At 43.8% G+C, this 14242-nt stretch overlaps 1 protein-coding gene across 1 annotated transcript in view; it reads right to left on the reverse strand.

Annotated features, from left to right (window-relative positions):
* Positions 1-13350, reverse strand: part of LOC139413991 (collagen alpha-2(V) chain-like) — a 30117-nt gene extending 16767 nt beyond the window's left edge. The window contains exons 1-22 of the mRNA XM_071161876.1: positions 13341-13350; positions 12985-13206; positions 12638-12654; positions 10804-10836; positions 10637-10669; positions 10160-10213; positions 9857-9949; positions 9364-9441; positions 8595-8639; positions 8425-8478; positions 7666-7719; positions 4049-4102; positions 3553-3606; positions 3318-3371; positions 3149-3193; positions 2940-2993; positions 2509-2553; positions 2058-2111; positions 1674-1772; positions 1359-1403; positions 420-518; positions 129-182 (exon numbers count right to left, since the gene is read on the reverse strand). Of these exons, the coding sequence (XP_071017977.1) occupies positions 129-182; positions 420-518; positions 1359-1403; positions 1674-1772; positions 2058-2111; positions 2509-2553; positions 2940-2993; positions 3149-3193; positions 3318-3371; positions 3553-3606; positions 4049-4102; positions 7666-7719; positions 8425-8478; positions 8595-8639; positions 9364-9441; positions 9857-9949; positions 10160-10213; positions 10637-10669; positions 10804-10836; positions 12638-12654; positions 12985-13206; positions 13341-13350 (1350 nt within the window). The remainder of the gene's footprint in view (positions 1-128; positions 183-419; positions 519-1358; positions 1404-1673; positions 1773-2057; positions 2112-2508; positions 2554-2939; positions 2994-3148; positions 3194-3317; positions 3372-3552; positions 3607-4048; positions 4103-7665; positions 7720-8424; positions 8479-8594; positions 8640-9363; positions 9442-9856; positions 9950-10159; positions 10214-10636; positions 10670-10803; positions 10837-12637; positions 12655-12984; positions 13207-13340) is intronic.
* Positions 13351-14242: the final 892 nt, after the last annotated feature.

Below are 14242 nucleotides of genomic sequence, written 5' to 3' on the forward strand. Positions count from 1 at the left end.
AACCTGCCTTTCAACATAACCTGCCTTTCAACATAACCTGCCTTTCAACAAATGCATGTGGTTGCTACTGTGCATGATTAAACAATGAAATTAGAGAGACAGTCATTATGACGGGTTGTATATCTTACAGATTCTCCTTTGAATCCAGCCTCTCCTTTGAATCCGGGAATGCCTAAATCACCCTTGTGAGAAGAGAAGAATATGATGAATAGATGTTTCTACCGACAATGTACGATCAAGTTTTTAGAGGTAGCTTTTCCTGACGGCGTTATGAACATGCAGCCATATGATGACATTTTAACTGGAGCATGGAAACCAGCAGTAGTTCCTATGACCTTTGTAACAGCTAGGGGACCTGACAACCATTCTTGATCCAAACAATGAAATGAGTGGTCAAAATTAAACAACAAATCTCCTACCAGTTGGCCCTTAGGCCCGGGCAGTCCAGTGGTTCCCTGTGGTCCGGGGGGCCCCGCGGGGCCAAGCAGTCCAGTCAGACCCTGGACACCTGGAGCTCCCTGGGGTAGAAAACACATCATTATACCTAAACCTGTGTTCTGTCTCTGTGACTCTGTGCCAGGGCCCATTCTAACAGGACAGACTGTAGTCTACTGTCTCTGACTCTGTACCAGGGCCCATTCTAACAGGACAGACTGTAGTCTACTGTCTCTGTGACTCTGTACCAGGGCCCATTCTAACAGGACAGACTGCAGTCTACTGTCTCTCTGACTCTGTACCAGGGCCTATTCTAACAGGACAGACTGCAGTCTTCTGTCTCTGTGACTCTGTACCAGGGCCCATTCTAACAGGACAGACTGCAGTCTACTGTCTCTCTGACTCTGTACCAGGGCCTATTCTAACAGGACAGACTGCAGTCTACTGTCTCTGTGACTCTGTACCAGGGCCAATTCTAACAGGACAGACTGTCGTCTTCTGTCTCTGTGACTCTGTACCAGGGCCCATTCTAACAGGACAGACTGCAGTCTACTGTCTCTCTGACTCTGTACCAGGGCCCATTCTAACAGGACAGACTGTATGGTAGCACCATGGTGTAGCCGGAGGACAGCTAGGTTCCGTCCTCTTCTCTTCTGTCTCTGTGACTCTGTGCCAGGGCCCATTCTAACAAGACAAGCTGTAGTCTACTGTCCAGACAGCATACGGGGGCCAACACTCTATTACATACTTTCAAGGATTTTACATAATACATAATAATGAGTAATACATAATCAGATATTAATATTTGGAATATTGGAAGGTGAGAAATACATTAGATTGAAGGGAGAAGAAGGGAGTAGCTGAACAAGGAGATGAACAAGGAGAGGAACAAGGACAGATGAAATGGAGGAAGTTATACATACGGATGGTCCTTTGGTTCCAGCAGCACCCTCTGTTCCTGTTGGACCCTACAGAAATCAACATGTTTTTTTTTAAGTCATTTATTTCAACTTAATTTAACTCGACAAGTCAGTTGAGCATAAAATACTTTAACATTTACAGTCATTTGTCATGTCATTGGAATTTACAATGGAATTTTCTTTCAATGGACGTTCCAATCAGAATGCAGATTCGGCTACATTTTCAGTGAATCAGTCTACACCCTTGAAGTGGTGAGTTGTTGATAGTACAGATGTCGTAGGTGTAGAAATTATTAGCATCATGAATTAGCCAAACACCTGAATTCCCGTAGCTCCAGCCAATCCCACGCGTCCGGCCTCCCCTCTTGGTCCTTGCTGGCCCCCTGTCCCTCGTGCTCCTGGGGGCCCTGGTTGCCCCTGGAGACAACAGTGTCACAGTCAGAGTGTGTTTACATGCACTCTAATCAACCGTTGTTGAACAGATTCATAGCTCATAATGAATAAAACACCCTCGTAAAAGCACCTTCATATAAACATCTTTATCGGAATAGAGTAATCCGAATGGGCCTGTTTAGAATGAAATGTAATTCTGAGGGGGAAGGACTGGGTTATACGTTTGAGTAACAAATATTTAGTACATGGCTGGTGTGAAGAAGAGGACTGTGCTCCATCAAAGTATATTAAAGAATGAACGGTACTCACCTTTATACCTGGACTACCTGGGAATCCTAGAGCTCCAGTGATCCCCATAGGACCCTAGAATCACATCACATCCAGGATGGTTGGTTGGTACAGAAGGCGTGTCATTCACACCTGGGGCTGTATCCAAAATGGCCCCTTATTCCCTTCACTATATAGAAACTATATAGGAAATAGGGAGCCATTTTGGACACATCTGGTGTTGGTTAGTACTGGAAACATCACTTTTTCCCAGTTGACATCACTGCTGATTTGTAAATGTATAACACTTTTATACTGGCTTTCAGGAAAATACTTTGTTATGTTGCATTTGTAATACTGATTTGTAAATGTATAACACTTTTATACTGGCTTTCAGGAAAATTATTTGTTATATTGCATTTGTAATACTGATTTGTGTATGATAATCATTTGATATGAAGGGTGATGTTTTGTTGGATGTTAGAGGTCCTACCTGTGGTCCTGCTTTCCCAATATGTCCAGATTCACCACGTTTCCCCTGTATGGAGAGAGATGCACAACTGAAAGAAGATTTGACAAATTCACCTCTATCATCTCATCATCAATGCACATCACCATAGGAGGACAGTGGCAGCATAGGCTGTCATTGTAAGCCAGGATGTCATTGTAAATAATCATTTCTTCTTAATTGACTCGCCTGTATTAAATAAACAATAAAAACAAAGGCTACAACATGTGTCACTGATAAGCCAAATCAAAACATTTTGAACCTACATATAAACCAATGATGCCTCATGCCACATGTTGAATAAGAATTGACCTCAGATCAATTTAATTCAGGTGGGAAATCAATGGATTGAAGAGATGGAGCTGTGTAATGTAGAGTTATAGGTCAGAGGTCAGAGGTAGTCATATCTCTCTTACCACAGGTCCAGTTGGCCCACTCCTTCCTCTCTCCCCTTGCATTCCTGCTGGACCCTAAAATATACAGTATCATGTTTGACATAATATTACACTCTTCACTAACAGACTGGACACATATCGGCGTATTTACAGCTATTGGTGTGTGTGAGTAACAGGTATTACAATCATATAATAATTTATTAGCAATTAACTCATTGATTATGACCTACCGCAGGACCAGGGGGCCCCATTCCACCTGGAGTACCTGATGGGCCCTGTAAAATAACACAGAGAGAGAGTCACGATATGTGCAGCAATTTCAAACAGAAACAGATCATTTTTAGATAGTAACCTTGCGAAGCAGCACAAATATAAAGATATGCATGATGGGGAGTTTACCTTTGACCCAGCAGCACCAGATTGACCTCTCGCTCCTAGAAGACCTGCATGACCCTGTTGATGAGACATTAGCTCATTAGTTCTGATCAGGTCTGTTCTAGGCTCTAACGAATCTCACAGAAGTTCATAACAGCACAGTGCCAAGTTACCTATTTAAAAAAATGTACATGCAGCCATGTTTCAAACTACAGTACATAGATATGAGCATTGTGATCATCCATGTGCTGCTGCTAACCTTAAGGCCTTTCAGTCCAGGGTGACCTGGCAGTCCTGGGAAACCTCTGGCACCCTGGAAATCACCACATTTAATAACTGTTTTACTTTCACATTTATAAGTACATACAGTGGCCCCATTAAAACAACAGTCTATTCTAATTGTGGACTATTGTTCATTGGTTTTACTCACAAAATGAAGACTATTCAAGTTTAGGCTGAAGGCAATGGTACCTGCTTTCTTAACTAAGTACAGTTGGATGGGAGTGGATGGGAAAATAAAGCACATCCATCTACAGTCTTACAACTCACTCTAATCATATGGAATTGTTATAAGTGGTATAATTAAACTCTTGAAATGTCTATCATAAAAGAAGTGTGTAATTAATTGTGTTTTTGCAAATGCCTTTGCCTTTCAACACTCATTTTATCTGCAGTGACTGAGAAAGATATTTCATGCAGATAATTAGTTGGCTGACAGATAGTTGGTTTCAGTTGAAAGACAGTTTGTTACTTACGGCAGATCCAGCGGCTCCTTTATCTCCATCTATTCCGGTTGGGCCAGATTCTCCCTGTGAAGGGAAAACATCACGTTCACATAGCATTCTCAGCTGCTAGAAGACATTACAGTACAGGTAGGTAACAAATAGTTGTAATTTTCACTCTCTCAGATATAGACAAACAGCATTTCCCTTACAACAAAAAAATTGCGGTTTTGAAACTGCAGTAAAAGTGAAGTAACTGCAGTCAACTGTGGTATTTTGGATGCAGTGATTGCAGAATAACTGCAGTTATACTGCACTGTAACTGCAGTTACACTGCAAAATTACTGCAGTAAATGTATTTATTTATTTTGGATGCAGTATTTGCAGCCCACTACCGTTATACTGCATTCTAACTACAGTTATATACAGTATATATATATTTTTTTACATTTATTTTATTTGATTTCATCTTTATTTAACCAGGTAAGCTAGTTGAGAATAAGTTCCCATTTACAACTGCAACCTGGCCAAGATAAAGCAAAGCAGTGCGACACAAACAACAACACAGAGTTACACATGGAATAAACAAGCGTACAGTCAATAACACAATAGAAAAAAAGAAAGTCTATATACAGTGTGTGCAAATGTTGTGAGGAGGTATGGCAATTAATAGGTCATAGCAGCGAAGTAATTACAATTTAGCAGATTAACGCTGGAGTGATAAATGAGCAGATGCTGATGTGCAAGTAGTGATAATGGTGTGCAAAAGAGCAGAAAAGTTAATAAAAACATAATGGGGATGAGGTAGGTAGATTGGGTGGGCTATTTACAGATGGACTATGTACAGCTGCAGTAATCGGTTAGCTGCTCAGATAGCTGATGTTTAAAGTTAGTGAGGGAAATTTACATTTCCAGCTTCAACGATTTTTGCAATTCGTTCCAGTCACTGGCAGCAGAGAACTGGAAGGAAAAGCGGCCAAAGGAGGTGATGGCTTTGGGGATGATCAGTGAGATATACCTGCTGGAACGTGTGCTACGGGTGGGTGTTGTTATCGTGACCAGTGAACTGAGATAAGGCAGAGCTTTACCTAGCATAGACTTATAGATGACCTGGAGCCAGTGGTCTTGCCACAAATATGTAGAGAGGGCCAGCCGACTAGAGAATACAGGTAGCAGTGGTGGGTGGTATAAGGCGCTTTGGAAACAAAACAGATGGCACTGTGATAGACTACATCCAGTTTGCCGAGTCGAGTATTGGAAGCTATTTTGTAGATCACGTCGCCGAAGTAGAGGATCGGTAGGATAGTCAGTTTTACTAGGGTAAGTTTGGTGGCGTGAGTGAAGGAGGCTTTGCTGTGAAAAAAAATCTGATTTTAGATTTGATTTTGGATTGGAGATGTTTGATATGAGTCTGGAAGGAGAGTTTACAGTGTAGCCAGACATCTAGGTATTTGTAGTTGCCCACATATTCTAGGTCAGAACCGTCCAGGGTAGTGATGCTAGTCGGGCGAGAATTGAACCCTGTGGTACCCCCATAGAGACTGCCAGAGGTCCGGACAACAGGCACTCCGATTTGACACACTGAACTCTTGTCTGTGAAGTAGTTGGTAAACCAGGCAAGGCAGTCATTTGAAAAACCAAGGCTATTGAGTCTGCCGATAAGAATGTGGTTATTGACAGAGTCGAAAGCCTTGGCCAGGTCGATGAAGACGGCTGCACAGTACTGTATTTTATCGATGGCGGTTATGATATTATTTAGTACCTTGAGCGTGGCTGAGGTGCACCTGTGACCAGCTCGGAAACTGGATTGCACAGCAGAGAAGGTACGGTGGGATTGGAAATGGTCAGTGATCTGTTTATTAACTTGGCTTTGGAAGACTTTAGAGAGGCAGGGCAGGATGGATATAGGTCTATAACAGTTTGGGTCTAGAGTGTCCCCCCCTTTGAAGAGGGGGGTGACCCCGACAGACTGGTAATATAGGTTGCAACAATGGCAGAGATTGTGTAAGGGGTGCGTACTGGCGGCAGAGCAGTCAGTCGCAGGAGAGTAAAAACTGATTTCCCACGGCACAGTTTAATAAACAAAACCACCGTAAACAGAACAATAAATCAATGGGTAAAACAAAACCAGTTACACACCAGCATAACGTGCACAAGCACTACAATAAACAATTCCGGACAAGGACATGGGGGGAACAGAGTGTTAAATACACAACATGTAATGATGGAGTTGAAACCAGGTGTGTGAGAAGACAAGACACAACAAATGGAAAATGAAAGGTGGATCGGCGATGGCTAGAAGACCGGTGACGTCGACCGCCGAACGCCGCCCGAACAAGGAGAGGGACCGACTTCGGTGGAAGTCGTGACAGATTGAGGGCATCTAGCTTAGATTGTAGGACAGTGTACAGTGTATATTACAGTGTACTGCAGTTATACTGTACTCTGACTGCAATCTTTTTTTGTATGGGTTCAACAGATGAACCGCACTTCAGAAAGGTAAACAAACAGCAGTCCAACATAATGTGAAACTGATTCTGGATAGGTGTGTAAGCCTAAATGTTCACTGCAGTAAAGTTTGATGTAGAACAAAGGTTAAAAAATAAAATCTGAGTCTCCATGTTGGGTTCGCTTAAGTGACATGCCCGAGAAACTGGTGTTTGGAGGACATGTTGCCATGGTTCTTCTCGGGCCTTCGAACCAAGCCAATATATCCTCCAAACTGTCACGCCCTGGTCTTAGTATTTTGTGTTTTCTTTATTATTTTGGTCAGGCCTGGGTGTGACATGGGTTATTTATGTGGTGTGTTTTGTCTTGGGGTTTTGTAGGTATTGGGATTGTGGTATAGTGGGGTTATCTAGAAAATTCTATGGTTGCCTGAAGTGGTTCTCAATCAGAGGCAGGTGTTTATCGTTGTCTCTGATTGGGAACCATATTTAGGCAGCCATATTCTTTGAGTGTTTCGTGGGTGAATGTTCCTGTCTCTGTGTTTGTTTGCACCAGATAGGCTGTTTAGGTTTTCACGGCACGTTTTGTTAGTTTGTTCATGTGTAGTTTCTTTATTAAAGAACCATGAATCAAAGTAACCACGCTGCATTTTGGTCCGCCTCTCCTTCACCGCAAGAAAACCGTAACACAAACACCAGCTTCAAAGGCATTACCACCCGTTGTATAATCCCGAACAAAGGTGTGTTAGGTAGTTTCGTGATTCTCTAATAGCCAAGAGGTTTAACTTGGCATTCTACCATCTCCGATAAAAGTTATTAAACGAGTTAATGACACAACATGGCATGTTAGGGCAGAGTTAGACACAACCGGCGCCTATCATTCAAATGTATTTATAAAGCTCTTTCCATCAGCAGATATCACAGTGCTGTACAGAAACCCAGCTTAATACCCCAAACTGCAAGCAATGCAGACGTAGAAGCACGGTGGCTAGGAAAAACTCTGCACTAATCTTACTACATACTATGAAGGAACATATGCAGAAAGCAACCAATATCAACATACTAGGCTCATTCATACTCAGAAGACGTCATATCTAATGCGGGTTGTTCCTCACCACTGGCCCTATGGGTCCTGGTCAAAAGTATTGCACTATATAGGGAATAGGGACACGGCCGATGTCTGTTGGAGTGTAGAGTACTTACATCTGGTCCTGGTTTTCCTGGTGGGCCCTCAGGTCCTCTGTGACCAAAGCCACCCTGTATAAAAACATGTCCAATCACACACAGTCAATACAACATATAGCTCTGGTGTAAACACCTCAAGACAGACTGTGATTGGTAGATCACCGCAAGACAGTGTGTGATTGGTAGATCTTGGTGTAATACATCAAGACAGTGTGTGATTGGTAGATCTTGGTGTAACACCTCAAGACAGTGTGTGATTGGTAGATCTTGGTGTAACACCTCAAGACAGTGTGTGATTGGTAGATCTTGGTGTAACACCTCAAGACAGTGTGTGATTGGTAGCGGAGGTAGTTCAGTGATCGAAGCTGGTGTGATGATGATAACTTTGCCTGAGAACTGAAGACTTGTGTTAGCTCCCTGAGAGTCAGTTGACTCAGCCGCGGTATGATTTTTTATTGAGCGGATGTTCAGGAACATAATTACAAATCATTTGTAGACTACAAATTGACATCAAGAAGCCCAAACAGATCATTTCTCACCTTGCTTACATTTGAATGCGATCACAAACTGTTTAATGCGATCACAAACTGTTTAACTCTATATTATGCCCACATAAAGGGCTTAGGCCCTTTTTTTGTTGAGTTAGCTCCCTGTGCTAATGCCTAGGCTTTAGCTCAATGGGCTAACAGTCTTCAAGTATGTAGGTGACCAGGATTCAAACCCAGTCAAAAAAGCATCAGAGCGATGACTGATGCAGAGATTATGCATGGTTCTTACCATGGATCCGGGGTCTCCAACGTCTCCTGGGGCCCCCTGCCCCCCTGTAGAGCCCTACGAGACAGGGAGGAAAAGGAAATGATCACATATCTGTCTGTTTACTTACAGAAATGATCTCCATTAAGAATTGATGTCTGAAAGGTAGATATAGTCAGCCATCTTTGACTTACTGGTTGACCGGACTGTCCAGGAGGCCCTCTTGGTCCTGCCTCACCCTAAAATATACATGGAGACAACATACAGGGGTGTTAACCCTGGTGTCCTGGCTAAATTCCCAATCTGGCCATCAAACCATCACGGTCACCTAATAATTCCCAGTTTACAATTGGCTCATTCCTCCCCTTCCTCTCCCCTGTAACTATTCCCCAGGTCGTTGCTGCAAATGAGAATGTGTTCTCAGTCAACTTACCTGGTAAAATAACAGATTCATAAAATAAATAAATAAATACAGAGACAGAGTAATGAGTAACATAGGCACAAACCTAAAGGAACTGTCATTCAATCAAGCCCGCCAAAGACAATGTATTAGACAGGATGCAGCTGAGGGGAGGACGGCTCATAATATTGTCTCGAACGGAGCAAATTCAATGGCATCAAACACACGAAACACATGGAAACCATGGAAACCGTGAAACTAATTCCGCTCCAGCCATCAACACGAGCCTGTCCTACCAAATTAAGGTAACACCAGCCTCCTGTGGTAAAAACTCTACAGTATGTCTTTCCTTGTTTACAATCTACTGCCCATGGACACACACACCTAGCAAGGACTACCATGCAATGAGGTTTGTTTGGGACTTTTTTGTAGAGGACAGCAGATTTAATAGTAACTCACCCTGTTGCCAGATATCCTCCCCATCATCCCAGGTGATTTAATAGTAGCTCACCCTGTTGCCAGATATCCTCCCCATCATCCCAGGTGATTTAATAGTAGCTCACCCTGTTGCCAGATATCATTCCCATCATCCCAGCTGATTTCTCACCGAAGCCTGCTGCCATTTGAGAGACCAGCTGACCCTGGGGGGGAGAGGAGGACGGTCATTCATTCATTATCACCACGGTGTGGAAGTTCTTCACTGGTGACCACAGACTCCGTATGAAGAGAATAGGTGCAGTGTCTCCCCCCTCAACTGGACAGGTACAATGAGAAGAGGGATAGAAAAGGTTTGGAAGCTCTGAGCTATCCCTACAAGCCCCCAAGTCTCTTCATGTTACTTACTTGACGTTTTGGGGTGAAAATGATTTCAGGTACAGCAAGCACATTCGTCCAAAAAGCTAAACAAAATACAAAATGGCTGTATTTTTTCCAAAACCAACCCTCTCAGTCAGTTTACTAACAAGTGTAGGGAGGGAAATCACTTTTGACCAGAAATGAAGGTTACAGACTGCACCAGTGAAGAGTCGGGCTGGGGAGACAGACAGACAAACTCACCCCAGGGTGTGAGGGCTGGCCGGGGGATCCTGGCTCACCAGGGTTCCCTGGAACTCCTGGTTCCCCGTCGATGCCAGCTGGGCCCTGCAAACCCTGGATTTTTAGGAAACATATGCAAACACATGAGTGACAGTATTGAACGTCACTACTACAGAGATGATTCGACATGTCTACCAGATTCAACACATGAAGGTACTGAAGAGCAGTGAGTTATCTCAGGATAGTTTGTTAGTCCTCGGTCACATTGAATCGCAGTATTGTAAGACGCTTCTCTAGATGTAAATGTCATGGTGTTAGACATACTTTTCTGCCCTTGAAACCAGTGTATCCTCTGTTCCCCTGAGCCCCGGGAGGACCCTGAAACATTGACACAGATAACAAGAAAACATGATCACTTCACATTATATTTTACACTAGCAGTAGTGTCTTCCCACTGTAGCTGTGGACAGAGACCGCAGTAGTAGCATCAGCTAACCCTCAATACTGACACTCTATAGTACCATCTAGTGTGGTAAAGGGAATCTGACTGAAAATTAGGAGGGGAGTGGCCAGCCAAACTTCTATACAGTATACCAGAGGAGGCTGGTGGGAGGAGCTATAAGAGGACGGGCTCATTGTAATGGTTGGAATAGAATCAATGGAATGGAGTCAAACACATTGTATCCATGTGTTTGATGTCTTTGGTACAGTTCCATTGATTCAATTCCAGCCATAACAATGACCCGTATGAGAAACTTATAACATAATCATGTCAAATAATAATGTCTACAGAGTGCTCACCATTGGTCCGGGTTGACCTACTGGCCCCACGACCTGGAAACAAAAAATAAACAAAAACACTTATAAAAGTGACAGTATGATGTTTTTGATAACAGTTGTCATAATAGGTGTCAAAAGTCACGTGAATTGTTAATTAACAGATGCGAGTAGTATGAACACAGACTTACGTAAGGGATATCACCAGGTTCGCCTTTCTGACCCTGGAAATCAAATGCATCACATAACAATGTGACAATCAGCTCAGATATTCAGGTAGCCTGGTTCCAGATCTGTTTGTGCTCTTACCAACCCCATTGCTCATTGTCAAGCCAAATACACTGCTCAAAAAAATAAAGGGAACACTAAAATAACACATCCTAGATCTGAATGAATGAAATATTCTTATTAAATACTTTTTTCTTTACATAGTTGAATGTGCTGACAACAAAATCACAAAAATTATCAATGGAAATCAAATTTATCAACCCATGGAGGGTCTGGATTTGGAGTCACACTCAAAATTAAAGTGGAAAACCACACTACAGGCTGATCCAACTTTGATGTAATGTCCTTAAAACAAGTCAAAATGAGGCTCAGTAGTGTGTGTGGCCTCCACGTGCCTGTATGACCTCCCTACAACGCCTGGGCATGCTCCTGATGAGGTGGCGGATGGTCTCCTGAGGGATCTCCTCCCAGACCTGGACTAAAGCATCCGCCAACACCTGGACAGTCTGTGGTGCAACGTGGTGTTGGTGAATGGAGCGAGACATGATGTCCCAGATGTGCTCAATTGGATTCAGGTCTGGGGAACGGGCGGGCCAGTCAATAGCATCAATGCCTTCCTCTTGCAGGAACTGCTGACACACTCCAGCCACATGAGGTGGCATTAGGAGGAACCCAGGGCCAACCGCAACCAGCATATGGTCTCACAAGGGGTCTGAGGATCTCATCTCGGTACCTAATGGCAGTCAGGCTACCTCTGGGCGAGCACATTGAGGGCTGTGCGGCCCCCCAAAGAAATGCCACCCCACACCATGACTGACCCACCGCCAAACCGGTCATGCTGGAGGATGTTGCAGGCAGCAGAACGTTCTCCATGGCGTCTCCAGACTGTCACGTCTGTCACATGTGCTCAGTGTGAACCTGCTTTCATCTGTGAAGAGCACAGGGCGCCAGTGGCGAACTTGCCAATCTTGGTGTTCTCTGGCAACACCTGCACGGTGTTGGGCTGTAAGCACAACCCCCACCTGTGGACGTCGGGCCCTCATACCACCCTCATGGAGTCTGTTTCTGACCGTTTGAGCAGACACATGCACATTTGTGGCCTGCTGGAGGTCATTTTGCAGGGCTCTGTCAGTGCTCCTCTAGCTCCTCCTTGTACAAAGGCAGAGGTAGCGGTCCTGCTGCTGGGTTGTTGCCCTCCTACGGCCTCCTCCACGTCTCCTGATGTACTGGCCTGTCTCCTGGTAGCGTCTCCATGCTCTGGACACTACACTGACAGACACAGCAAACCTTCTTGCCACAGCTCGCATTGATGTGCCATCCTGGATGAGCTACACTACCTGAGCCACTTGTGTGGGTTGTAGACTCCGTCTCATGCTACCACTAGAGTGAAAGCACCGCCAGCATTCAAAAGTGACCAAAACATCAGCCAGAAGCATAGGAACTGAGAAGTGGTCTGTGGTCACCACCTGCAGAACCACTCCTTTATTGGGGGTGTCTTGCTAATTGCCTATAATTTTCACTTGTTGTCTATTCCATTTGCACAACAGCATGTGACATTTATTGTCAATCAATGTTGCTTCCTAAGTGGACAGTTTGATTTCACAGAAGTGTGATTGACTTAGAGTTACATTGTGTTGTTTAAGTGTTCCCTACATTTTTTTGAGCAGTGTATGACAATGAGTGACAAGGAGTTGGCGTGACAACACAAACAGACGGGCTCTCAGGCTAATATTAAAAGGTGTGTCCAAGTAAAAATCGGAAAACCGAAGATTGAGAATATCTTTTATCATTACTCACCTTGAACGCCATCATTTCTTTGAGGAAGGGAAAGGAAGAAATCAGATTAATGTAGATCTTTCATCCTTAATTTGACATGTGATCTTCAATGACTTGATACTGTGTTATATGTTGAAACACTATGAAATCTAGTATGTTTTCCCCTCTTATCATCAGTCAGTGAGACACCTCCAGGGAATCCAAACTTAATCGCTACGTTTCACACTTGGGTTTCCGTGCAACACCTTGCAGTCACAGTTCGTCTGAGGTAATGATGTAGACATGTGAGCCCCGCCCTTTAAACATATAATTCATATATATGTTTAAGCATGTATGTATGTATGTATATATACATATATATATCTCACCTATCCTCCTGTTAGCGCTGGAGAAGCTGTCACACACGGGGCAGCACTCTCCCTCAGGGATGGTCACCTTCTCACAGTTCCCCACCATCTCACACTGCACCTCCTCACAGATGGTGGTTCCACTGTCACACACACACACCCTGCACGGCTCTGGGGTCCACATGTCGTTGTGGGCGTACACCTGCCCGTTGTCCCTGCAGGTCTCATCCTTCTTCTCGTCTACTGAGTCATGGAGATTGAAGAACAGAATATGAATCAGACATAGGTCCTATTAGAAAATACTGAGAGAACTGAGAGGATGTAGTGAGTCTGAAATTAGAATGTTGTAAGAAATGTAACAACACCATTAATCGAACGCCATTCCATCATGACCATGAGGAATAATTCTCTTAGTGGGCACTTGAAACTGTAAAACATGGATCAATGTAATGTGGTGAGAATGTAGTCACCTGTTTTGATCGTTGGTAGCAGATTATCCCAGGTAGTAGCCTGCTGGCCCTGGGTTCCTGTGGCCTCAGAACACACAGGGCAACATTCTCCCTCAGGGGTGCTGGTGTCCTTACAGGCTAGGTCTTCACATTGGATGTCTTCACAGGTAATAGTCCCCAGGTCACACACACAGATCTTACATGGCTCCGGGTTCCAAATCTCGTTGTTGCTGTAGACTTTGCCGTTTTCGGCACAGCTGTCTTCGTGCCCTGCCAGAGCAAGTAAACAGCATTTACACACGTATCTTCACATGTTATGTCCTCAACCCATATGAGGTAAGAGGTAGAATAACCCTCTACAATAACACCAGGAAACAACACCACCATGTTTTGGGGATTTTCAGAGATGACAAAAAACATGAATTATCATTTCTGGCCAATAGAATCAAGGGGATGTTTAGGAGGCCTGATGAGGGATGAGAGTTTTTAAGGACCATGTGACCTGATGAGTGTCCATGTGACTAAATTATTAGTCTAGTAAATTGTGTGTTTCTTCTATGGCCACTAGGTGGCAGACTGAAGAGAGAGAACACTGTCCCAGAGTGTGACAATCTCACATTTACTATAATGTGGACAATGTGGTGTTGGTGTCATTGTGTTTAGGTACACGTCCAAAATTCTGTTAAATCAAGTATAGCTCACTTGCCACAAACTCGCCAATGCGTGAAGCGTTCAGTTTAGGGTTTTTATGAAGAATATAACACATTAACACCGTCTCAGATTGTCCCCAGGATAGAATGTCCTGACCTACTCTTTATGAGTAGGTCAGG

Source organism: Oncorhynchus clarkii, chromosome 7 (genome assembly GCF_045791955.1).
Source record: "Oncorhynchus clarkii lewisi isolate Uvic-CL-2024 chromosome 7, UVic_Ocla_1.0, whole genome shotgun sequence".
In the NCBI taxonomy this organism is placed as follows: Eukaryota; Metazoa; Chordata; class Actinopteri; order Salmoniformes; family Salmonidae; genus Oncorhynchus; species Oncorhynchus clarkii.